The sequence below is a fragment of the Euphorbia lathyris genome, chromosome 6, assembly GCF_963576675.1.
Source record: "Euphorbia lathyris chromosome 6, ddEupLath1.1, whole genome shotgun sequence".
NCBI classification, from domain to species: domain Eukaryota; kingdom Viridiplantae; phylum Streptophyta; class Magnoliopsida; order Malpighiales; family Euphorbiaceae; genus Euphorbia; species Euphorbia lathyris.
Window position 1 is genome coordinate 62,628,574 of NC_088915.1, and position 26,512 is coordinate 62,655,085.

Below are 26,512 nucleotides of genomic sequence, written 5' to 3' on the forward strand. Positions count from 1 at the left end.
GTTACCTCGTTTCGATTCAAGCATGCTAAAATGATTTAGCACCTTTTCAATGTATGTAGCCTGTGAAAGACCAAGCAGTCTTCTCGATCTATCTCTATAGATCTTAATACCAAGAATATAAGCTGCTTCACCAAGGTCTTTCATTGAGAAGTTACCGGATAACCATACTTTTACCGACTGTAATAGAGCAATGTCATTTCCCATTAACAGTATATCGTCCACATATAGTATGAGAAATGCTATAGAGCTCCCACTTGCTTTCTTGTAAATGCAAGCTTCTTCGCAATTTTGTTCGAAACCAAATTGTTTTATGGTTTCGTCAAAACGCTTGTTCCAGCTTCTAGATGCTTGCTTGAGTCCATAAATGGATCTCTGAAGTTTGCAAACTTTATTTGCATCCTTCGATATGAAACCTTCAGGCTGCATCATATATACATCCTCAAGCAGGTTTCCGTTCAGGAAAGCTGTTTTCACATCCATTTGCCAAATCTCATAATCGTAGTGAGCGGCAATAGCAAGCATGATTCTGTTTGATTTGGACATAGCAACATGAGAGAAGGTTTCGTCATAATCAACACCTTGTTTCTGACGATATCCTTTCGCTACCAGCCTAGCCTTGTAGGTGCTAATCTTTCCATCCATGTCAGTCTTCTTTTTGAAGATCCACCTGCACCCAATGGGAATTATCCCTTCGGGTGGATCAACCAAAGTCCACACTTGGTTAGTATACATGGAATCCATTTCAGAATCCATGGCCTCAAGCCATGCTTTAGAATCTGGACTAGTAAGAGCCTCTTCGTAGTTTTCGGGTTCGTCGTCTAACACGGGAACCTCGTTATCATCTCCCACTAGAAAACCATATCTAACTGGGAGTTCACGAACTCTTCGTGATCTACGAATAGGTGCCACTGGAGTCTTATCTAATGGGACTTCTTCGGGTACCTCAACCGCTTCTGTTGTTTCAGTCGGTGTTTCTTCCTCTTGAACTTCGTCGAGTTCAATCACGCTTCCCTTTTGTGTTTCTTCGAGAAACTCTTTCTCTAAGAAGGTTGCGTGCTTGGATACTATTACTTTCTGATCATCTGGATGATAGAAGTAATACCCTATGGTTTCCCTGGGATATCCAACGAAGAAACATTTATCAGATTTAGAATCTAGTTTGTCGGACGCTATGCGTTTGACATACGCTGAACAACCCCATACTCTCATAAATGAGAACACAGGTTTCCTACCAACGAACAATTCATATGGTGTGGAACTAGCGGATTTAGTTGGTACTCGGTTCAGGGTGAAGAGGGCAGTTTCTAAGGCATAGCCCCAGAACGTCTTTGGAAGAGAGGCTATGCTCATCATGGATCGTACCATATCTAATAGGGTACGGTTTCTCCTCTCGGATACACCATTGTGTTGTGGTGTATAGGGAGGTGTCCATTGTGAGCATATCCCACATGCAGTTAGATAATTCAAAAAATCATCTGAAAGATATTCGCCACCTTGATCGGATCGAAGCGTCTTTATTTTCTTTTCTAATTGATTTTCCACTTCATACTTGAAGCATTTGAACTTGTCAAAAGCTTCTGATTTGTGCCTCATCAAGTAGATGTAACCATATCGAGTATGGTCATTTATGAAGCTTATGAAGTATCTGAATCCTCCTCTTTCTTGGACCGACATAGGACCGCATACATCTGAATGAATGAGTCCTAGAGTGTCTGATACATGCTCACCTTTATTGCTAAAGGGTGTCTTTGTCATTTTACCTTTTAAACATGATTCGCATGTTTCCAATGATTCGGAATCGATTGGATCTATAAGCTCATCTGAATGTAGCTTTAGCATGCGTCTCTTGTTTATATGGCCTAAACGACAATGCCACAAGTAAGTTGAATTATCTAGCTTATGTCTTTTGGTATCAATTGCAAAAGCAGGAATTTTGTTATCTAACACATAAATCCCATTTTGTGAAATTCCTGAAAAATAAAAGATCGAATCTTTATAAATATTGCAACTCTTGTCTTTTATTGAAATATGAAAACCGTCGTCAACAAGACGGCTAATAGAAATAATGTTACGAGACATCTCAGGAACGTATAAACAATTCCTTAATTCTATTACAAGCCCAGAGGGCAAAGGTAAAACATAATCTCCAATTGCGAGGGCGGCAACTCTTGCTCCATTTCCAACTCGCAAGTTTATGCTTCCTTTCTTTAGTTCCTTAGTCTGTTTTAGCTCCTGCATATTTGTACAAATATGAGATCCACATCCGGTATCAAGTACCCAAGATTCAGACACTGAAACTGTATTTATTTCAATATAAAACATACCAGATGTAGAAGCACCGCCTTTTCCCTTCTTGAGGGTGGCTAGATACTCCTTGCAGTTTCTCTTCCAATGCCCGTCTTTACCACAGAAGTGGCACTCTCCTTTGGGCTTCTTCACTTCCGTTCCCTTGGACATGGCTTTCTTACCTTTCTTGGGATGTTTAGGATTGGGAAAATCCCTTTCCTTTTCTTCGATCCCTCAATTACAAGAGCCGGTATGGTCTTGTCTTTCTTCATATTGGGCTCAACTGACTTGAGCATATTTGCAAGCTCTTCAAGAGAGGTTTGCAAGACATTCATCTGATAGTTCATGATGAACTGTGAATAACTTTCTGGGAGGGATTGAAGAATTAAGTCAACACTTAATTCGTTATCCATCGCAAATCCAATACTAGAAAGTTTGGTAATGTAGCCAATCATCTTGACACAATGTGTCATGACTGATGTGCCCTCTTGCATCTTGTAACGATATAACAGCTTAGATATCTCGTAGCGTTCGCACCTGGTTTGTTTCCCAAACAATTCCTTTAGGTGCATGATGTTGGAATTGGCATTCATCTCCTCATGTTGCCTTTGTAATTCCGATGTCATCGATGCAAGTATGATGCATCCGGCATGATCGTCATCAGCCTTGTGCTTCTGATAAGCATCAATTTCCTCGATGGGAGCATCATCTTCAGGGACAGGGGGTATCGGTGTATCAAGTACATACCCAATTTTCTCGAACTTCAAAACAATTTTGAGGTTACGAAACCAGTCGGTGAAGTTTGAACCATTCAGTTTGTTATCGGTAAGAATGTTTTGCAGATTGGTTTTAGTCATGATTTTAAGAGTGTGTGTTTAAACAAAACCTGAGAATGAGAGAGAGTAAACGTATGTCATTCATTTGCTTTAAAGTATAACAATCTAAAATTATAGGCCTTTTAATTTATTTCAGATTGCTCACACTATTTTGCCAAATTAATAGCCCTCCATATTAATTCGAAGAATTTCACAAATCCTTTAGTGAGCTAGGATCCTAACTCCTGAGATTTCGCCTTGAGTTTGCTCAACAAGCTAGTCTCATTTGTTAGGTAGATTCATGTAATCAATCACATCTTGAATGTGACTCCTAGGTTATTGGGTTACTAACCACATTAGTAACTAATATGCTATTCACATTAATCCCAACCATATTGCCCATTAGTTTATGACAACATGAGTTTGCTCATCCAATTATCATAATCTAATTTAAGTATTACCCAATATTCATGAAAGAATGACTTTCGATAATTCAGGTGTTACCATAAGACCCCGAGCTTGAGTTTGCTCAACAATCCAAAGGCCCCCAGTATTGCCGGCTGAATTATAATATTAGGGAGGGGCAACCGATTTTAATAACTTGCTTATTTACTTAACTTTTTGACGAGGGATTTTATTTAAGTCTCATAATCTAACTTAGTCTTGATTTTCTTTAGCATACATCAGACACACATACATTCACATACATTGGCGTTATGGACATATCATCTAAATTATTCCGTCGAGCCAGAGACGGAATAAAAGGGCAAACCTAAGGAAATACTAACTATTACATATTTCTCTTTAGGTCCTCCGTCTTCTCCATGGCGCCTTGAAATTACATATTAATTTCTATACTACTATAAGAAAACTTCAATTGAATTGAAGGGAATCAGATGAGAGGAGAAATTACAATAGATAGTAGAAAGGCAGGACGCGCAGGCCCTATTTCAAAAATACCAAAAGACTAAAAGAGGGTCCAAATATGTCCATAACTCCAAACATGCATAGACTCAATTAAATAAATTTAATTGGTTGATTACATAACCGGCTTATGTAATATTTAGGTTAATCACATTAACTCGTCAAATTAACTTTCATTCAATTTTACTTCTAATCGTTTTGTATCTTTATATTAATCCTTAGATTAATATAACCATATAAAACGTCGATTATGCATGTCCCAATTATTTTGATTTCAATTCATTTAACACTTTGATTTACAACTTGGTAAAAACAAACTTTTAAACGATTTTTTTTTTCATTCGATAATTAAAACAGAAAACTATTAATTTCCGAAACATATATATATATATATATATATATATATATATATATATATATATATATATATATATAAATTATATTCAAGCCAATTTTAACAATTAAAATCAAGTGGGATTCGGGCCGAGGCCCGAAACTAGGCTGCTGCCGTTTGGCAGCAGCCCCGCGGTTGCGCACGCGGCTGCCGCCGCGAGGCAGCAGCCGCGCGACAGCGGCTGGTCGCGCCGTGAGGCGCGACCCGAGCCGCTGTCGTATTTATTTTTTTTTATTTTTTTTAAAAACATATATATATATATATATCAGATTTTAAAACGGTTTTAAAAAACGATTTTCAGAAATAGGAAAAGCTACAATAGATTTCCGTTTTATCTTTTAGAATTAATAAAACTAATTTTATTAACCTAACTATAAAACTAATAGATTTTGTTATAATGATTATCAACCGAAATAATTAGGAACATACGCATAATCTATTTTAATTAACAATTAACTAAAATTTATTTATCTTTAGAATTAATTAATCAAACTATTTGTTAATTAATCCTAACCATAAATATTTATTCAATCCTATTGAAAAACTTCTAAATTTTCATATATGAAATAACGGATTTAACGATGACTCTGATACCACTGAAGGAAAATAAGGCTAAGGTATAGCAGCGGAAATATAAAATTTTTAGCCTACTTCCTTTTAACCATAGGATCCGTTAATCGTTATTTCATATAAAGAGGGATAAGAAGAAATACCTTTTGAAGAACAATCTACCATTGTTAAAGAAGCGCCCACAATTCTTCTCCGAGTTCCCAAGCACGAAGTATAACACGGTGAGGTTAAGTTAGAATCAACCGTATGAGATGCAACCAAAATAGATTGCCTCTAATTAACCAACACAAGATCAAAGAAAAGGGAGATAGATGAAATTAATCGATCGATGGAAGCCGTATGAATTCTTGTCCACGAACTAGGGGAGTCGAATTCTCTTTCTCTCTCTTACTTGCAATTTCGAAAATCACAAAGGGGTAGTATATGGCTTAGTCGAAATTCATGTAGTAGGGGGGTATATATAATAACTTGTATCTAAACCCTAGTTAGATAGGAATAGGTTACTTAATAGAAATTCAATTCGGAATAGGATTCCCAATTATTATCTTATAATATATCTAATATATCTAGGATAATAATAAATAACCTAATTGGATAATAATAGGAGTATATTAATCTAATTAAAACTCCTAACTTAATTATCTCTTAATTAATTTAATTCACAAACCTAATCAAATTAGGATTAATGGAATTAAAATAATTCCTTATTTATTATATATAAATTTCGGCCCCCCTCTATTTAAATGGGCCTTACTGGGCTCAATTGGGCTTCCATCTATTAATGACATCCATCTCTCTTTTGGTTCCAAGTCTTATGTGTGATCCATTAGGTTCTTACTACTTCTGGCCGTATGCAACTATTAAATTAATTTCTTCAAGAATTATATTTAATCCTTGCATAACGGAATGATGTACTGAGTATGTTATTGGCAAGTCTGTAATCATTCCCCCAGAGTCCGTTAAGAAGACAGGTTGATTCTGTCGTTAACCCTTCCGTATTAGTTACGGTATAATTCGATCCTTTATCAACTACATCCTTGAACTGAATCTTATGACTATGGGTGATGTCAAGTCACATATAGCGAGACGTTCGTTTTACTTGTATAGGCCGACTCAACTCAAATAGATAGGTTAAGTGAAATTTGTATTTCTTACTCTTAAGCTATCACCTTGCAAGGATTTAGAGTCGAGTCTTCCACAAGCGATCCTTGGATGTATCTCCCATTAATCGGGAGTGATAAATGCTCAATCCAATGTATAACTACCCTGAAATTACCTCCTGTGACACCCAACCTTTGCAGTTCACACCCCAGAGTCATCTCTGTTAAGGATCGTGGGACCGCAGGATCAAAGTCTCACATTCAGTAATTCAGGATGACCAATTAACATTCCTTTGAGTCTGAGGATTAGTTATACTTATTAATACCAATGAGATGAACATGTGACAAGGATGAATCTACCCATCCTGTTATCTCAAATCGGATCCCCAATCCTAATGAACGATATTTCATCGGATCTATGTAACTGTCCAGATATCTATATATATGAAGCTTGTGAGATCAGCTTTCTGTCGGACAGAAGACATTGTTACATACAAGTCTCAACCGTGATATATCAATCCTAAACATATCACTTGACTTGGGGTGGTTTTAAGTTTATTAGTTTATTATAAAGTTTTGTCTCACTTCATGCTTGTATGAACACTTTATAATCACTTTAAACAAACTTACGGATTTCCTTTTATTAGACTTTATTTAGTGCTTAAAAGGGATTGCCTTTATATATAGTTATAAAACATATATCTCATTAAAACAAATGATACAACAACAACAACAACAAAGCCTTAGTCCCGAAATGATTCGGGGTCGGCTAACATGAACCATCATATAAAACCGTGAAAATCAAGTCGTGTCAGCGACACAGATTCGCTCCCTCCACTCCGTCCTATCCACTACCATATTTTCCTCAATTCCCAATAAACTCATATCACTCTCGATCACCCTCCTCCAAGTTTGCTTAGGTCTTCCCCTACCCCTCACCACTACATCCCTTTGCCACTCTTCGGTTCTCCTAACCGGCGCATCAAGCGCTCTACGTCTCACATGGCCAAACCACCTTAGTCGGTTTTCTCTCATTTTATTCTCAATAGATGTAACCCCTACTTTTGTCCTAATTATTTCATTACGCACCCGGTCCTTTCTCGTGTGACCACACATCCATCTCAACATACGCATCTCCGCCACCGACATCTTATGGATGTGGCAGTGTTTCACTGCCCAACACTCTGTACCATATAACAAATGATATAAAGAACAATTCATTTACATTAAGTTTGTATCCTGCAACAATTGTCTATAGGGCACTAAACCCCAACAAATTAATCAAAAGTGTTCTCCAGAACATATGAACACTCTCAACACTGATCATATCGCCAGACTCATAAGCTTGTTTGATCTCGCATGCACATGGTATCTGATGAGAGGTTCTCAATACACATCCACAACGCGCATTCACTTCATGGCTCAAACTTCTCATGCGAGCTAACTCAACATTGATCAGTTGCATGCAGTAGTGTGAGACTTTGCATACCAGGTAGTTAAAAGGGAATCCGGAGTAAGAGACTCCTTTACGAAGCCTGGACTGCTCAAGCATGTACCTAATAAGAACATAAACATACTATCAGTTAACTGAGATTTACAAATACATGATAAGAATACAAACATGTTCCAATAGAACCTATTAAAAATACCTGATATGAGTTGCCTGGGCTTCTATCTGCTTATGAACCTTTTGCCATACCGTATCCAGTGATCCTGTGGATGTATTGAGCCATTGCTTTAGACTCGCATGTTCGCTCTCCACACGACAAGTGGTTGTGTTGCCAAAATGTAAGAAATTTTTCGTCCATGCAACAAAAAACTTCTCCTTATGCACCAACCACGTCTCCTCAACGTACGAGATAAGAGTTTGGTACCTGCTCATCGAATCCTGCATCTTGCCCAGATTTTCCTCATACTCCGCAATGGATAAAGATTCAATTAATGTTCTCCATTTTCCATTCTTGAATTTACCGGCAATTGATTTGTCTCCCATAATTCTGTACGCCCGATCTTCTACATCCTTGTTTATATGCCAGGTGCATAGCAAATGTGCTGTATGTGGGAAAACCTCCAGAATCGGTTTCAACAACCCCAACTCCCTATCACTGACGATAACAGTCGGGTTGAGATCAAACCCAATCAAAACCCTCAGCCGCTGCAGGACCCAACGGTAACTTCCTTCAGTCTCATCTTTAATGATGGCATATGCGATCTTGAAATTGTTATTGCAAGGCGTCATCCCAATAATTTCAACAAATGGCATTTTGTACTTGTTGGTTTTGTATGTGGAATCAATGCCGATGTACCAGTGATAAGTCCTGAATAAATCTACTGATTCTGGATGTGCCATAAACACATGTGTAATGACGCTGGAATCACCCTCAGTTTGCGTATAATGAGCATACTTGTTCTCGAGAGCGATATGATAGAACTGACTAGCCAAGTCTCTACCTTCAAACCCATCCTTCCTCATCTTATCTCTATAGTTGTAAACATGTTTAATTGTTGGGTGGTCTTCAGGATGCTTTTCTTTAACGGCTGCTAAAATAGCACAAGGCTTTGCTTGAGCCGAACTCATATCACGAACGATTAATTTAGATGCGATACTGAGTCCGCTCATCTACCGACTTCCCTCTGGATACACACGTAACGAATGATTGTGCTGACCAGTTAATCCAGCCTTAGCCTTTATCCCCCAACCAGTAAGGTCTGACCGTTGATAGGCTTTAATCTCAAATTTACACCTGCACGCTTTAGTTTTCGTTTTTCGTATTAACCCTACGTCATCTGTTTTCCCTCTGTAGCGTTCACCCCGTGAACATCTCAATTGCTTTTGCTTTCCACCATTTTTATGCGAAGATATTGTAATCTCAAACCCAATTCGAATAGCTACCTGTTTTGCCCAAGTAACAGCATCTTCACACGAAGGGAAAACGGTGTCCGTTATAAAACGAGAACTGTAATCAATGCCGTCCGGTTGCCAATCTTCTAACGGTTCCTGAATATAAAAAAAATGCATAATATGTATTAACAATACGCACAAAAATATTAAAAAATGGCATTCGGTTGCATAATAGGTATTAACAATACATGCAAAAATTTAAAAATATAAATTTAGGGCTTAGTCGGGTTAAAAATTACAATTACGAGCTTGTTCGGGCCTCGTATAGGCTAAACGGACAGGTTGCCCCGTTAAAATGCAAAAAATTGGGCAAATTATGCCTAAAGGGGCAGCCTGCCCATTCCACCATAGGTCGGAACGGGCAGGTCACGCCGCTCGTCCGACGGCGGAACGAGCGGCATGCGCCGCTCGTTCCGCAGGCCGAACGGGCAGCGCGCTCTGCTCGTTCGGCTGGTGGAACGAGCGGCGCATGCCACTCGTTTCGTAGGCCGAACGAGCGGCGCATGCCGCTCGTCCGCACGGCCGAACGGGCAGTTCGTCCGTTCGGCCGTGCGGACGAGCAGCATCCGGCGCCCGTTTAGGCTAAATCCAATTAAAAAAAAATTAAAATTTAATAAACGAAATTTTAATTTAAATTTATATCGTAGGATTACCTCGTGTACGAAATCATGGTCTTCGGGAATGCTCGGGTCCATTTTTGTCCAATTAGTGTTTTTAGGCTTGGGAGAGAAAGAGAGGAAAAAAAAATTTTGATTTTTGAGTTTAAATTATAAGGAGGGCATAATTGTCAAAATAGTACGGTGGTTGGAAAAAATATTACGGTATATAGCAATACCCCTTAGATAACTAAGAATCGCCCGACTATCCTAGTCTACAAATTCCACTCCGCTCTAAAAAGGCGGATGCTCCATTGGAAAATTGAAACCATGAAGACCACGTCTTTACTGAAACGGTGAATCCACTCCTCCTAATCTGAAATTGGGCATGCTAGAATTGTATTATACAGCCCATGTGTTCGATCAATTTACCCAATGGTAGAAAACCACTGGAACTCGAAATTATCTCGCTATCGGGAAATGCCACTGCTCCGAGCAGTGGCTTACTTACCCATCACCAAAGTTCTCTTTGGTAACTCTTCCATCCTATATGAATATCACGAAGCTATCTAAACTCATTTGGTAGCCATTGATTAGTTTCGTGGACCGTATAGGTTTAGCATCCAAATCCAAGTCTCCAACACCTGGTTGATTTGCTGTATGCTCAAAGTCAAACACCATTTTTCATCCCGCCCAAAAAAGGCCAATACTTTATCTACCTCTGTTGACTTGTACCTATAGCTGTGAACTATGAGTATTGATGTCAACGAGGGTGGATCAATGGAAAAAATTTGGCATGAAGCGAACTATTTCTTTTTTTTAATAATCAAATATTGCGGCCGGCTGATTTTCGGACTAAAGCACGCAGCACACTTGTGTGACACTATCTGTATCCTCTTTCTCCGCTATTTCCTTGTCTTTGATTGTTTAACCATTCATTTTCTGTCAATTAGTTTGCAGAAGGGAGAATTATGGCTGCGACTTTCGTAGGAGGCTCAGTTCTTTCTGCTTTTCTTCAGGTTTTGTTCGATAGAGTGGCTTCTCGCGAGGTTTTGGACTTCTTCAGTAGTCAAAAGCTCAATGATGGACTCCTTATGAAGCTCAAGACTATAATGATATCTGTGAATGGCCTGCTTGATGATGCTGAGGAGAAGCAGATTACTAAGTTGAGTGTGAATGCGTGGCTTGATGAACTCAAAGATGCTCTTTACGAGGCGGATGACCTGTTGGATGAGATTGTTTATGAAGCTCATCGATCAAAGTTGGAAGCTTCAACTCAAACTGTCACATATCAGGTGCGGAACTTTTTCTCTTTTCGTGATCGATTTAGCAAGGACATGGAGGTTAATATAGAGAACATTCTTGATAGACTTGAGTATCTTGTAAACCAAAGGGATGCTCTTGGTCTGAATTTGAAAGAAGGTCTAGGAGAAAAACCATCAATACAGAAGATACAAACAACTTCTGTAGCGGATGAATATGGTTTTTATGGTAGGGATGGTGATAAAGGGACCTTGATTGAGTTGCTATTATCTGAAAATGCAAATGGCAATGCTGCTTTATGTGTGATTCCAATTGTGGGTATGAGTGGCATTGGTAAAACTACCCTTGCTCAGCATATTTATAATGATAGTAGAGTGCAAGATTGGTTTGATCTTACAGCATGGGTTTGTGTTTCAGAAGATTTCAATGTTTTCAATATAACAAAAGATATTTTTGAAGAGATAACTTCAAAAACTTCTGAAGCCAACACTTTGAATAAGCTTCAAGTTGAGCTAAAAGTAAGATTGAAGGGGAAAAAGTTATTACTTGTTTTAGATGATGTGTGGAATGATAAGTATGATGATTGGGACATGTTACAGAGACCTTTGAGAGCTGCTGCTCGAGGAAGTAAGATAGTCATAACCACTCGTAACCAAAGTGTGGCATTGGTTACCAGGACAGTTCCAACTCACCATTTAAAGGAATTAACCGATGAGGACTGTTGGTTTTTGTTTGCAGAACGTGCTTTCAACAATGGAAATTCTGGCTCACGTTCAAACATGGAAGAAATTGGTAAAAAGATAGTGAGAAAATGCAAAGGTCTACCTTTGGCTGCAAAAGCACTAGGGGGTCTCTTGCGATCCAGAGGAAATGCCAAGGAATGGGAAAAGGTGTTGGAGAGTAGTATATGGGATTTATCAAATGATAACATTCTTCCAGCTCTAAGATTGAGCTACCATTGTCTCCCATCTCATCTGAAGCGTTGTTTTGCTTATTGTGCAATATTTCCCAAGGATTATCACATTCGAAAGGAGAAATTAATTTGTTTGTGGATGGCAGAGGGTTTTTTAGGCCAACCAAAAGGAAATAAGGATTTGATGGAAGTTGGTGAGGAGTACTTTGATGATCTAGTGTCAAGGTCTTTCTTTCAGAAATCAAATCGTATTTATCAGTATTTTGTCATGCATGATCTCATAAATGACATGGCAAAGTTTGTGTTTGGCGAATTTTGTCATAGATTAGAGGATGATAAGAAGTGCAAGATCACCAACAGAACTCGTCATTTATCATACTTAAGGACTAGTTATGATGCCCTGGAAAGATTTGAGGCGGTCTATAATGCTAAGTTGTTACGTGCATTCATACCTGTAAGTTTGTTACGCTATTGGGTTCATGCAGGCATCGAAGAAATCGACAGTAAAGTAGTACATGATTTGTTGCCAGTGCTTAGACGTCTACGAGTTCTATCCCTGTCACATTATGGTAATATAGTTGCAATACCAGATTCAATTGGTGAACTTAAGCATTTACGATATTTAAGTTTTACTGACACACCAATTAGAAGGCTACCTGAATCTATAACTAGTTTGTACAACTTGCAAACTTTAATTTTGAAAAGGTGCAAGTACCTAGTTGAATTGCCAGCTGACATTGTGAAGTTAATCAACTTGTGTTATCTTGATATTACAAACACACGCTTGAAAGACATGCCACTTCGCTTGGGGAATCTAACAAAGCTATGGAAGTTAACTGATTTTGTTCTGGGGAGCCAAACTGGTTCTGGCATTACAGAGTTGGGGGAGCTTCAACATTTGAGGGGAAAGCTTCGATTTTGGAATCTACAGAATTTGGTGGATGCTAGAGATGCTTTGCAAGCCAACTTGAAGGGTAAAAAACACCTTGAAGAGCTGCAGTTTAGATGGGATGGTGACACTAATAATTCGATGCATGACAGAGATGTTCTCGAGCAATTAAAGCCGCACAGCAACATAGGGAGTCTTCTAATTGTTGGTTATGGGGGTACAAGGTTTCCTGATTGGTTAGGAGATTCTACTTTCTTGAATATTGTATCATTAAAACTTAGTGGTTGTAAATATTGCTCTGTATTACCGCCACTTGGGCAGTTGGTGTCTCTAAAAGTGCTAATGATCAGAGAATTTGATGCTGTTGTAGTGGTTGGTTCTGAGTTCTATGGCAATTGCAAGAACGCCAAAAAGCCATTTGCATCCCTTGAAATTTTAAGGTTTGAGAGGATGCCACAGTGGCAGGAGTGGATTCCTTGTGGTGATGATGAAGCTTTCCCTTGCCTTCAAAAGCTCTCGATCAAAAAATGTCCCAACTTCACTCATACCGTACCCAGTTATCTTCCTTCTTTAACAACACTGGAGATTGAGGGATGCCAGAAACTTCAAACTTCACTTCCAAGGGCTCCAATAATTGTTTCAATTAAGTTAGTCGATGAGTCTCGTCATTTGTGGTTCGGAAAAGTGACTTCTGGTTTGCAGCGTCTCAAAGTGGAGAAGTTCAAAATCCTTCCTCCTGATTCAGTCCACTCTCTTGCTTCTCTGCTGACCGAAATTGCTGGTCCTTCTGTTACTTTTGATGAAATTATAATCAGAAACTGCCATTCATTCAAGTGCTTCCCATTAGAGCTTTTTCCAAAGCTAAAGACTCTCAGTATCAAGGGATGTCCAAATATGGAATCACTATCAGAATCAGGACTTGGGGGGGAATTCTTATATTTGAGTTCGTTAGAAATCATTGACTGCCCCTCTTTAGTATATCTTCCTAGAGGAGGATTAGATGCAGCAAATTTGACAAGGCTTCAGTTTCGGGACTGCTTTAATCTGAAGTCTCTGCCAGAAAGTATGCACCTTCTTCTTCCTTCTTTGGTGGATTTAAGATTATTTCATTGTGAAGAGCTGGTGTCATTTCCAGTTGGGGGCCTGCCATTGAAATTACAAGTACTTTGGATTCATTTTTGCAACAAACTGATTTCCAACTGCAACCAATGGGACTTGCAAAAGCTTTCCTCACTGTCAGAGTTTCTTATTGGCACCATCATGGACATGGAATCCTTCCCAGAAGAGAAGCTTCTGCCCTCGAGTCTTACCTCTCTCACCATCTCAAGTTACAAGAATCTTAAATCTTTGAACTACAATGGACTTCAATGTCTCATCTCCCTCAGAGAATTGACCATAAAAAACTGTCCTAGTTTGACTGAGCTGCCACAGCTCCTTCCTTCCCTTGTAAAATTGGTGATCTTCAATTGCCAAGAACTCGGATCATTTCCAGCTGGGGGTCTGCCATCTAACTTAGAATCACTTGTGGTCCAACGTTGCAGGAAGCTTATTGCCTGTCGCTTACAATGGGGTTTGGAAAGACTCCCCTCTCTTTCAAATTTAACAATTGGCAAGGATGAAAATGTGGAATCCTTTCCTGAAGAAATGCTGCTGCCTTGTACTCTTACCTCTCTTAAAATTAAGGAGTTTAAAAATCTAAGCTCTCTGAACTATAGGGGGATTCAGCATCTGTCCTCTCTCAGAAAGCTGAAGATCAAGAAATGTAGTAAACTCCAGTCCTTGCCGCCTGAGGGATTGCCATCGTCTCTTACCTCTCTAATTATCTCTGGTTGTTCTACACTTAGAGAAAGGTGTCAACGAGGCGAGGGGGAAGATTGGCCCAAGATTTCTCACATTCCCTCCATAGAAATCAACGGTGTTTCCATCAATGAGATAAATGACTAGTTGAAGTTCTTTGGGATTCATCCTATAGCACAAGATAAGGTATGGTTCATTGCAATTTCAATATCAGTTTCTTTCTTTTTTGGGGTTTTTTTCCCGGCTGTCTGCTTTGAATTTTCATGCAATGTTCTTATAGTTCATTCTGAACAAGCTTTCCTTCTTTAGGTTCATCATTTAAGTCGCACTAGCTAGTACTCATAATTGTGAAACATAGGCATTTTAGTTTTTCATATTCTTGTGAAGCATTTCAATCTTCACAAAGAATACAGGAGGCAGTTTGTAGTGCAAATAATTTTCTGCTCATTTTGCAATTGCTTTCTTAAACTTGCCTAAGATTCTTACTTAAGTTATCTATAAGTCCATTGTTCTTTTCATTTCTGCTGCTTATAGTAGTTCTCTGAAAAAAAAAAAAATTCATTAAAACTTGAAACGTGGTGTCATACAGAATTTGGTATGTTGAGGTCTGTAGTTTGTTGTACCACAAATAGCATTGGTTCTCACACTCATAGCTTAACTGCAGGATTTTTGGGCAAGAGAAAATTCAAGAAGATGAATAAGGTACTTCGTAGTGACTGCACGTTCAGTTTCAACAACTAATGTGGTCATTGCAACACAGTTAGTGCCATTCTATGGTTTTGTGAACATTTTGTCCGTTGTCAGTTTTGGAGAATTCGCTATCGAACAGCCATTATCTTTTAATGCCAATCAGAGTTTGAATCAGAAGCCTCTCTAACATCCACCAAAGTTGTTTAATTCCTTGTTGAAGACTAAATATTTTGAACTCCATCCTTTTACTTTCATTGCTCTAGAATTCACGCATTTATGTCATGCTCCACTTGCACACTTATAAAGCAGTCTTACTGGATTTTGATATTATGTCACAAATTTAGAGAGAAAATCTGGATACAGTTTTTAAAGAGAAGAAATCTGTCATCTCATTGAAAGGTTTAACCTATGTATACAAAATGACTGTTAACAGATTTGAACTGAATTGCTACTTTCTAGGAGCTAATTAAGAGAGCTAATTAAGGAGAGCCCAATTACCGTCTAATTACTTTCAGCCAGTTCTATTTATAAAAGTGGGTTACAGTTCTATAAACAGCACCTGTTCATTTTAGACGGTTGAACTTGTTTAATGACTAAATGCTAATTAAATAGAATGAAAATAATGATATACTTTTTCTAATATTATTTCCTAAATATCACTTTAGACAATTGAACTTGTTTAATGACTAAATGCTAATTAACCAAAATGGAAATAATAATATACTTTTTCTAATATTATTCCCTAACTATCTTTTTTTTTTGAACCAAAACAAATGTATTATTAATCACTGGAAATGGCATCCCAAATTAGAATGCCTTGAATGTTTACAGGTAAAGAATAATGAATAAAAGAATTAGCATAGGACTGAGCAAGCCTTGCAAGAGCATTAGCTGCTTCGTTCGCTAACCTTGAAACGAAAACCACCGAAAACCTTGGGTGGTTGTTAAGTAACCTTCTGACTTCCTGAATCACACTATCAAATTCTGTTAAATCTCGATGGTTTGACATAATGGCGTCAACCACATTTTTAGCATCGGACTCGAAGATGATTTCAGTGTGATCTATGGAGCTAGCCCATAAGATACTCTCTTTTAGTGCCAGTGCTTCCGCAAGTCGGACTGTAACTGATCCTTGCATGTACGAGCTATAGCCTGAGATGAAGTTACCCTCGCTGTCCCTGAGGATTGCTCCCGCCCCAAAGGATCCTGTATCGACGAACATAGCCGCATCTGTGTTGCATTTGATGACTCCGGCCGCTGGTTTTTTCCATTTGGAGTGCCGCCTCTGGTTTGTTGTATCTGTCTCGCTATTGACCTCGCCTTCGGAAGATTTTCGCTCAACTTGCATCGGAGCTCTGCTGTCATTAAGTTCTGTAGCAATGTTCAAACGCGGAATTAATCCACTCGAACCAGTATGTATTCCGCAATCAGCAGTGACGGGTCTATCATCCCTGTTTCTTTCTGCAGTAGCTGATCTGCGGACCCTATGTTGCGCATAACAATCTCTTTGTTGAGGGAGATTTTCAAATACCGGTTCCGGGTCACTCGTACTTGCGGCAAGGTGCAGTCTCGCATCAGATTGAAGAATTTCGCCAGAATTATCAGTTGCTGCGCTCCTCACACCAGAAACAGCAGCAGGTACGCCATGAATTTCTGCTGTTATTCTTCGATTACCTGCAAATAAACCTGCACAAAAGCCAGTTAAATCTTCGCCCCCTCCACCGTCTCCCTCCATCCCTCCCTTTTTACTCCGCTGGGCATTCATCCAGTCATCAAAAAAATTCAGCACATAAGCCATAACTTCACGCGGATTCCTTTTGTGCGAGTTCCACAGCACTTCGTACCTCACTGTCCAAATGGCCCAGAGCACAGCAATATTGAACTTTATTAACTCGTTATCACTCTTCTTAAGCATATCAACAACCCAATCCTCCACTCTATCCCACTCTTCTCTAGGAGCGTCAGCTCCCATCAACAGCCAGCATTGTTTTGCGTAATCGCACCCAGAGAATAAGTGTCAACCATGCTCCAAGTCATTTGGACATAATAAACAAGAAGTTGGTATCGGGACTCTCCTATCGGCAAGGCGAGTACGAAGGGGCAGAATCTCAGAGGCTACTCGCCATACAAACATCTTCACTTTAGGTGGTAAACTTTGCTTCCACAATTTAACCCAGCCTTGTTCCTCCCGATTCCTCCCACCATCCATGGCTTGTAGCCTATATCCAGACTTAGATGAGTAAATCCCATTAGCCGTGAAGTGCCAGATTAATCTATCTTCTCTGTTAGAGGGTGGGACTACCATCCTTCCAATCATAGAAGCAATCTCAGGTGCAAATATCAAAGTAATTTTACCGTGATCCCACAATCTCGTTCCTGGGATGAAGAGAGTGTTGACCGTTGTCTCAATATTGCTAACATTTTCAATTGGTCCCACACACAGATTCTCCCCTTCAAAAATCCAAGTATCACGATGAGCAAGAACTCTCTCCCCCCTCCCAACATGCCATCTCAGACCAGACTTCATCAACTCAATAGAACTCAATACACTTTTCAAACGAAACTGGGATTAGTGCCCAATTTGGAAGTTAGGAAAGTCTCTCTTGGGTAGTATTTTGCTTTGAACATGCGACTCACCACTGTATTCGGTTCATCTATCAATTTCCATGCCTGTTTACCAAGTAACGCCAGATTAAAGTCCCGTAATTCACGAAATCCTAATCCCCCGTCCCTTTTCAGCTTGCAAAGTCTCTTCCATTCAAACCAGTGTATCCTTTTACTGCCATCCTCCTTCGTACCCCACCAGAATGAATTCATCATCTTTTGTAGCTCATCACATGTAGACCTGGGTAGCAAGAAGGTGCTCATACAGAACGTTGGAAGCGCCTGGGCCACAGACTTAAGCAGCACCTCCTTTCCCGCGGTTGATAGAAAACGAAAGGTCCAGCTATTCAGCCTTTTTGCCAATCTCTCCTTCAAAAAGCCAAAGATTGATCTCTTAGATCTACCTATCAAGGAGGGGAGACCCAAGTAACACCCGGTATCAAGAGGACTATGCACCCGGAGGGTATCACTAATCACCTCTTTAAGCTCAATTCTCACATTCGAACTAAAGAAGATTCCAGATTTTCTTAGATTCACCGCCTGACCCGACATCTCCTCATATTCAGCAAGCAAACTTCGCACTTTTACACATTCCTCCTCTGAAGCCTGAAAGAACAGGAAACTATCATCTGCAAAAAATAGGTGAGTGACACTCGGGGCACCCGGACAAATCCGACAACCCGTAATCTCTCCCCTACTTTCAGCTCTTGTGATCAGTTGGGACAGTACCTCAGCGCACAATAGAAAAAGATACGGAGATAGAGGATCTCCTTGATGAAGACCTCTATCAGGGACAACCGGGCCAACCATGCTCGCATTAATCCCTATAGAGTATGAAACCGTTGTTACGCAGAGCATAATCCACTCAATCCATTTTTCACAGAAACCCATCTTCCTCATTGTCTCTCTTAGGAATCCCCAATCCACCCTATCATAGGCCTTGCTAATATCAATCTTCAAAGCCACCTCACCCTTGACGCCTCTACTTTTCCTCTTCATGTAATGAATAAGCTCGAAGGCTATCTGTACACTATCAATTAAAGACCTTCCAGGCACAAAAGCAGATTGATTTTCAGAAATTAGCTCAAGAAGTATCAATTTCAGCCTATTAGCCAAGACCTTTGCAATTATTTTGTACAAAACATTGCATAGAGAGATTGGCCTTAGATCTATCATTCTACGAGGGTCCTCGCATTTAGGGATCAGAGTGACAATGGTATCATTCAAGTTAGCAGGAAATTCATTCTTATTAAGCCAATCAGAACAGGCAGCAAAAACATCCATACCAATCAAAGGCCAATAAAATTGGAAAAAACCTGGACTAAATGTTAATTAACCAAAATGGAAATAATAATATACTTTTTCTAATATTATTCCCTAACTATCATTTTAGACAATTGAACTTATATAATGAACAAATGCTAATTAACCAAAATGCTTAATTTTTTTAGAGAAAAGTTGTTAAAAACAAATTAGGGGATGAGAATTAGCCCATTTTAGGCAGGATTTTCAGATGATCATGGATGCAATTAATTGCAACTTGAAAAGGCAGAAAGCTAAACAATTTGTAGGATTGGAACATAAGGCTAATTATGATTAGAACAAGTGTAGGACAATAGGACCATAGGTTTACAAGTAAATTACACAGAAAACCCTGTTTTTTTCTCCCCATATTATTTTATTTTGTCCCCCCTCAATCCCTTATATCAATGTAGGGCAATTACACAGAAAACCTATGTTTTTTCTCCTAATATTATTTTACTTTTTTCCCCTTCAATCCCTTACATCAAAGTGTAAATGTTATTTTATTTTTTATTTCTTTTCCCTCTGCACCCTCACTTATTTTTTTTGGAGAAATTACACAGAAAACCCTTTTTTTCTCTCCCAATATTATTTTATTTTTTCCTCCTTCAATCCCTTACATCAAACTGTAAATATTATTTTATTTTATTCCCTTTAAATTAAAAAAGCTATTATCCAATTTTATAATTTTTTCGATTTAATTAAAAAGTCAATTTTTTTCTTACATCAAAATGTCAATATTATTATTTAATTTTAAGGGTTTTGATTTGGAATTTAATTTGAGGGTTTTCATTTAGAAAATCAGCGTTGAATTTATAAAAATTTAAATGTTTCTTCTTTTCTTTCACGTTTGACATTTTTAATTTTATAGTCCACAAACCAAAACGAAGAAGTTTTATGATACAAAAGGGAAAAAAAAATTGCCCAGCTCTAACAAGCTGGACGTTAAAAATTACTACAATCACCGTACTAATTTTATCCCTCCCTCTCCCAGTTATAGAATCCTGGCTCCGCCAATGATGTTACATATACTTAACATTGCCTTATTGATCCATTGCTCCTTGATAGATACTCGCTTTAGAAATCATTAATGTCTCCATTATTTTTGGAAGAAGCAACAAGATATAGAAGAAGATAAAACCGTTCAGTCTCCAAAATTTTACACAATTTATCACCAAGTATTCAATAGGTAACAATTTAAATAGAATGTGATGCTAATTAAAGTTTAAGAAATACTATAAATGATTTATTTGAATGATGGAAAATGTTTGACCACTAAGGAAAAAAATTATATTATATGCCTGACGCACCATGTTATTTATATGCCGGATCAGTAATTTGATACCACATTACACCTCAACCAATCAAATATTAATACGATGTAATTAATTACTTATTTATAAAAAAAAACTACATCTTAACATATAAATTCTAGATTCTAAAAAACATAAATTCAAGTACTTGTGAGTGTGTCCTACGGGCTAGCAAGGTGGAAGGAAAGGAGTTTGTCATTTACAGGTAGAACAACTTTGATCAAATATGTTCTCTCTACTTTACTGGCTTACTCTATGCAGACTATTGTGTTTCCTATGAGTGTCTATTGGAATTTGGATTTGATTAGTCGGTGATTTCTTTAGCGAGCTCAGATAGGGGACGAAATGTCAACCTGGTGAAATGGGGCTTCTTCTCACATATTAGTGCATCTTATCCTCAAGAGAAATGATCTCTTGACGCTCTTAGTTGCCTTCCTTTCAACTTCATCCATGCTTAATCACTGCCCCTCTCCTCGTTGTGGCTAGCAATGTGAGAAGTCAAGACCCTCATGTCACTCTTCTCTAAATCGAGCATCTGACCAAAAAATAAACCAACTGTTACTTATGAAATTCTGGATCAGGACCTCGGAATCCCGTTTCTCATTCTGCGGGATCATTCACAACCACTCCACTGTTGGAGCTTTGTTCCGGGTCATCTCCTATTCCATAATCCAAGTGCTCGGGGAGGTAGGTTTTCGATCCCAGGTGTCTCATCGCCTTTCTTTCTCAAAAATTATATATACAATATTTATAATTTCAATTAATTAAACTTGTCCTTTTTCTTAATTAAGAAAGAATCAGAGAGAAAAAAAAATATATAGTTCCCTATATACTAATTTAAAACCTATAATAAAATTATAATTTGTCCCTAGTTATTATGCATGTATTTTATTTATTTATTTATTTTTTTTTGTAGCATGGGCAGTGCCTTTAATAACTAGGGATAGAGTGAGACTAAAAAAATAAGAAGAAGAAATACTTACGTGTTTTTTTTTAAAGTTATGTTTTGTTATATTTTTTTTTCAACCTCTAATTAAATATGCGATCCTACTTGAAAGTTACAATATACAATCATTTCATATGCAATGTATGTCTAAAATTAAATCTTACTTAATTAATGATTCTTTAATAGTTTTGGAAAACATACGGTTGCAAATTAATTTATATATATATAGAAATACACAATCAACTTCAAAGAAAATAAACATTAGCAAATATAAAAATTGAGTAGAGAATTATCAGTGGAAATTGGTATTATTGATGATGTACAAAAGCACATACAACCTTTTAGACTTATTTGCAGACCTTACAATTTTGGCCAAATTGTATAAATCGGAGTTTGCATTGCTTAAACTTTGCCTCATCATCTTTGATGGAGTGTAGTCGAAACCGACTTTTGGTGTCGTAAAGGAGACGGAAGTTCTCATTTGTCTTTGGAATTGACACAACATCCATGAAAGCAGAAGGATATGTTTTATCTGTCCTAACCTTCCTATCAATAAGAATATGTCACCATATGTGAGAGCATTTTTCAGCATGTTGCACAGAATTAGGATCAATGGCAAGCATGATCGAGATTTGTGATGTCCAAATGGTGTCTTGGGAGAAAATACACCACCAAGTTTGTCAAGCATCCAATGCTTTAGGACATTGAGCCTTTTCAAGTGTTTCTTCAAGCCCCTTGCCATTTTGAAGAATTAGGCGTTGCGACAGCTCTAGGTTCAGCCGAAGTTCCTCAGTCCATCTCCACAGCTGGTTTCAACGGAAATTCCTCGGTCTCTCTAGAATGTAACAAAGCAAGTTAATATGATTTTGATCCAAAATTCAAATCCTCATGGACAGTTTTGGATTCGAGTTTTCACCGGCGACATTCTGCAATCATTTGTAACATCCCAATTTTGTGCATTTCATTTCATATAGACATATGCATTACATGACATTAGAAGGAACATTAGAAGATAATATTTGCATTTTACATGTCATTATATCATTGAATATATATAAATAACAATATTAGGATAAGTGAAAGTATATGAAATATATGTGTAAGTATGTTTTAAAGTATAGGGACTAAATTGAATAATCTTAAAAATATAAGGACTAAAGTGTAATTTGCTAAATTTATAATTTAAATAAAATTATATATAATTTCAGATCTAATACTACTACTACTAATAATAATAATAATAATATTAATATTAATAATAATAATATTAATGAAAATGATAGTAGTGATAAAAGAGTAAAAACTAAATATATGTATGAGTAAATGGGGAAATACATCCAAACCATAAAGATAAGTTTGAGATTGATCATATGATGGATGATCATATAAATTCTCCAGAACTTTAGTGAGAGAAACACTTTTAGGAGAGAGAAAGTGACGAAAAAGAGAAGAAGAAGAAGAAGAAGTGGTAGAAGAAGAGAAAGGTATGCTTAGACATCTTTTTGCACAAATTATTTCATATTTCTAGAAGCTGATTTTGAGGAAGTTGAAGAGAAATCTTTGAGTCTATATCTTAGGTAAACCCCAAAATTCGTTTCATGCTATTTGGGTAAGTATACTATGAGATATGGTAGTATCAATCAGACTAGGTCTAATCTGAAATCTGTACTTGATTTGTTTCTTTTTGTATAGTTTGGGACATCTTAGGTTCCGAATTTGAGGAAGGTATAAACATGAAAATTGATCCTTTATGTGTTGAGTAAGCCCCTGTAAAGTTTGGTTAGTATTGAATAAGTAAGTAGTGAGAAACTCACTAAGTAAGTATAGGTGTGCTGTGTTGCATAGGTGCTGAAACATGGTTAGGTTGTAAATTTTACTATAAATTATTTAGAGCTCCTAAAATTCTGATATTTGGATATATTATACCTCCGTATGTCTAGTTTTCGTACCAAAAAGAATCATATAAATAGAAGTTATACATTTTAAGTTATGAGTAAATTAGAAAAATTGGTATAAGCGAGTTGATGCTGAGATAGGACTTCAAAAGAAATTTTGCCATAAATTGGGTGGTTCTGTAAAAATGATAAAAGTTTAATATGATCTTCATATATGAGTTAGGAGTACAACAAAATTAGAATTAGGTCAGTTGGTTTAGTATAGAGAGAGTTACAAGACTTTTGGTATTGATGGGTCCTTGAGAAATATTATTTGATATTGAAGTTTATGGAATAAAAGAAGAATAAGAAAATGAAATTTGGTAAATAAATAATGATGTCTCTTTAATCATATGTTAAACTATACTTATAGGTACTCAAACCTTTGAAGATATTTCGGAGGAAGGTATAAGTCGTCGTCAATGAAGCTAGCGGCTTAGTCGTGAGTATAAACATGATATGAATACTTTGGCTTCTGAAGTTGTGATTGAAATGTTGATATGAATTGATACTTTGTGATATTGTGAATTGTTTTGCTATGTTGATGTGAATTGATACTTGATTGAATTACTTGTGATGGAATGACTTAAATGCAAAGTATGTGTACATGTTGCATAAAACGTAAATGGCGTTGTGACATACCAGTTTAGGCACTTATGACTACTTGATTATATGGACTACTTGGACCTATATGGTCAGATATACGGACTACTTGGACCTATATGGTCATTCACATGGACTACTTGATTACATGGACCGAAAGGTCGAATTATAAAATTACAAGGCTGTACAACAATACATGTGTTACCGTTTACCTGCTAGTTGATCCCGGGAAGTGTCTAGCTGGCGGTGTCACAACAAAATTAATAAAAAGTTTATCATTTGCATATGCATGAATTTATACGTGTGTATGTGTATGTGATTATAATTCATTGATTGTTTATGTTCACTGAGTGGCGACTCATATAAATCGCTAAATTTTTCAGTTGGTTGATGAAGTAGATGAACAAGAGTCTCTAGAAGGTCAGATATTGTAGATAGCATGGATGAAAGGTCGGTTGGCTGTGTTCCACCTCATTCTCTCTCCTCTCCTCACAAGCATGTAGTATACGTAAACTTTTGGACTAAATAAGTTTGTAAACTTTGTGTATATATATATATATATATATATATATATATATATATATATATATATATATATATATATTTACGTGTATGTGTTTAGTATTACTACGAGTATAAGCATAAATAAATACTTTGTCTAATGAATAGTCTAGGTAAAAAAAATATACGTATAGGTTGTTACATCATTTCTCGAATATACTTTGTTTTCATTTGATTTGGTGTGAGTTCTTGGAAGATCTCGTGAAGTGCTCATATCTGGACATTGATTTTCTTCCAGTTTCTTGACCATTGTTATTCCTAAAAGAAAAAAAAAATAAGAAAAAAAACTAAGTTAAAAATCTATGACTAAGAAAAAAAATCTATGATTATATACTATACTAAAGTTAGTTTGGTTGGAAAGAGTCTCTAATTATTAATGTACGGCGATAGAGGTTACCTATCTTCCATTTTTCTTTTTCTACCATTTTCATTCTTTGTACTACAATATATCTTTTCAATTAATCATTTTTTTTTTATAGAAACCACGTTTTTATTCTACATTATAATTATAATTAGGAAACCACCACTTGACAATTATAAAATAAAATCATTGTTTACTTCAAAAAAAAAAAAAATAAAATAAAATCATTGTTTTTGATACATTAAGGATTAGATTACCAATTTTGATTAAAAAGTAGATATTACCTTTATTTATGCTTTTTATGTAACCAACCCTATATACTATGTATTTAACCTTTTTTTCATGTTATAACTAGAAGAATTTATACGGTATGCCATAGCAAATAAAAGGAGGACATAGTAAAAAGACATATTTAATTTGTAACCCCTTCACTTTCCGTTTAACATTATCTGAGCCGATGTTGTAGTCGGCGTACCTTCTTCCTCTTGCCGCTATCGCACCGTTCAAAATTAAATTTATATACCTTTTCCTTGAGAAAGACCTAGAACATACTTCTTAAAAAGGAAAACTTAAATGAATTGGTTTCAAAAAGAAAAAAAAAACTTAAATGAATTCAAGTTTCCAGTAAAGAATCTCAAACTTCCTATTTCACCACGCGAAATTTTATTGTATGACAGGCATATACCACGTCAGAATTCTGACGTGGTATGCCTAGCCAATAGAAATCAGCCACGTTTTAAATAATCTAACACAGTATTTTATAAAAAATTTCTTTTTACGAAAATTTTAATAAACATTTATTATGCCCACTAACTCTCTCTTAATGAGGAAAGAGAATCTATCTTTCTTTTCTAGCAAAACGCATGTTGCAGAAACTCAATGTTTTAAACATCTCCATATCAAAAACAAACAATTTCATCAAAAATTAAAAAATAAAAACATGTAATCCCTTAAAACCTAGTGATTCCTAAAACTCTCAAACTCTCATAGTTAATTAATCTAATTCCAAAAAGAACAATTTATTTTTTATATCAGGCATACCATGTCAGAATTCCAAAATTGATAAAAAAAATTTATATTGTATGCTAGACATGCCATGTCAGAATTCTGACGTGGTATGCCTAGCCAATAAAATCTGTCCACGTCTTAAAAAAACCTTAACACGGTATTTTATAAAAAAAAAAAAAACTCGAAATTAAAAAAACATTTAACTGATCACTAACTTTTGATAACGAGTAAAGAGAATTATCCTTCATCTCTACCATAACCATGTCAACAGAAACTCAATATCTAGATATCTTCATCCCAAAAATAATTACAACAAAAATTAAAAGAAAGCTTGTAAACCCTAAAACAAATTAGCCATTTTTAACTCTCCCAAATTATAAAAAATCAAATGATCTAACCCTAGGAAAAAGAAAAATTGAAGTCGATATATTTCATTTGAGAAAAGAGAATCCATTGTTATACATCTTAAATGTTGGAAATTTCAGGAAGCTTTACATGAGAAGCCATTGGCTTTTCAATTGCATTATCTCTTTCTCTAATTGATTTATATAGCAAATCCTTAACATGATTTAACAGAGTTATATCTTCTCTCCTTGTGTGTTCAAAAATTCCAAGAGCGAATTTTTTAGATCACTTGCAGAGGAGAGAAGATAGATCTAGAAGAGATAACCCAACACCATGGCAGAAAAGAAATAAGGATTTCTCTAACGTAAATGCCTTTTTTCAATTAAAAAAAACTAA

At 36.8% G+C, this 26,512-nt stretch overlaps 1 protein-coding gene across 3 annotated transcripts; it reads left to right on the forward strand.

Annotated features, from left to right (window-relative positions):
* The first annotated feature begins 9,888 nt into the window (after window positions 1-9,888).
* LOC136234073 (putative disease resistance RPP13-like protein 1) lies at window positions 9,889-15,498 on the forward strand. Of its 3 annotated transcripts, none has more exons than XM_066023837.1 (3): window positions 9,889-9,943; window positions 10,607-14,635; window positions 15,114-15,498. In XM_066023837.1, the coding sequence occupies exon 2, from the start codon at window positions 10,682-10,684 to the stop codon at window positions 14,594-14,596; it is 3,915 nt and encodes a 1,304-aa protein (XP_065879909.1). In that variant the 5' UTR covers window positions 9,889-9,943; window positions 10,607-10,681; the 3' UTR covers window positions 14,597-14,635; window positions 15,114-15,498. The 3 variants fall into 3 exon arrangements, with proteins under 3 accessions (XP_065879909.1, XP_065879908.1, XP_065879907.1); XM_066023836.1 differs by having other exon boundaries at window positions 9,910-10,476; XM_066023835.1 differs by having other exon boundaries at window positions 9,910-14,635.
* The last annotated feature ends 11,014 nt before the right edge of the window (window positions 15,499-26,512 follow it).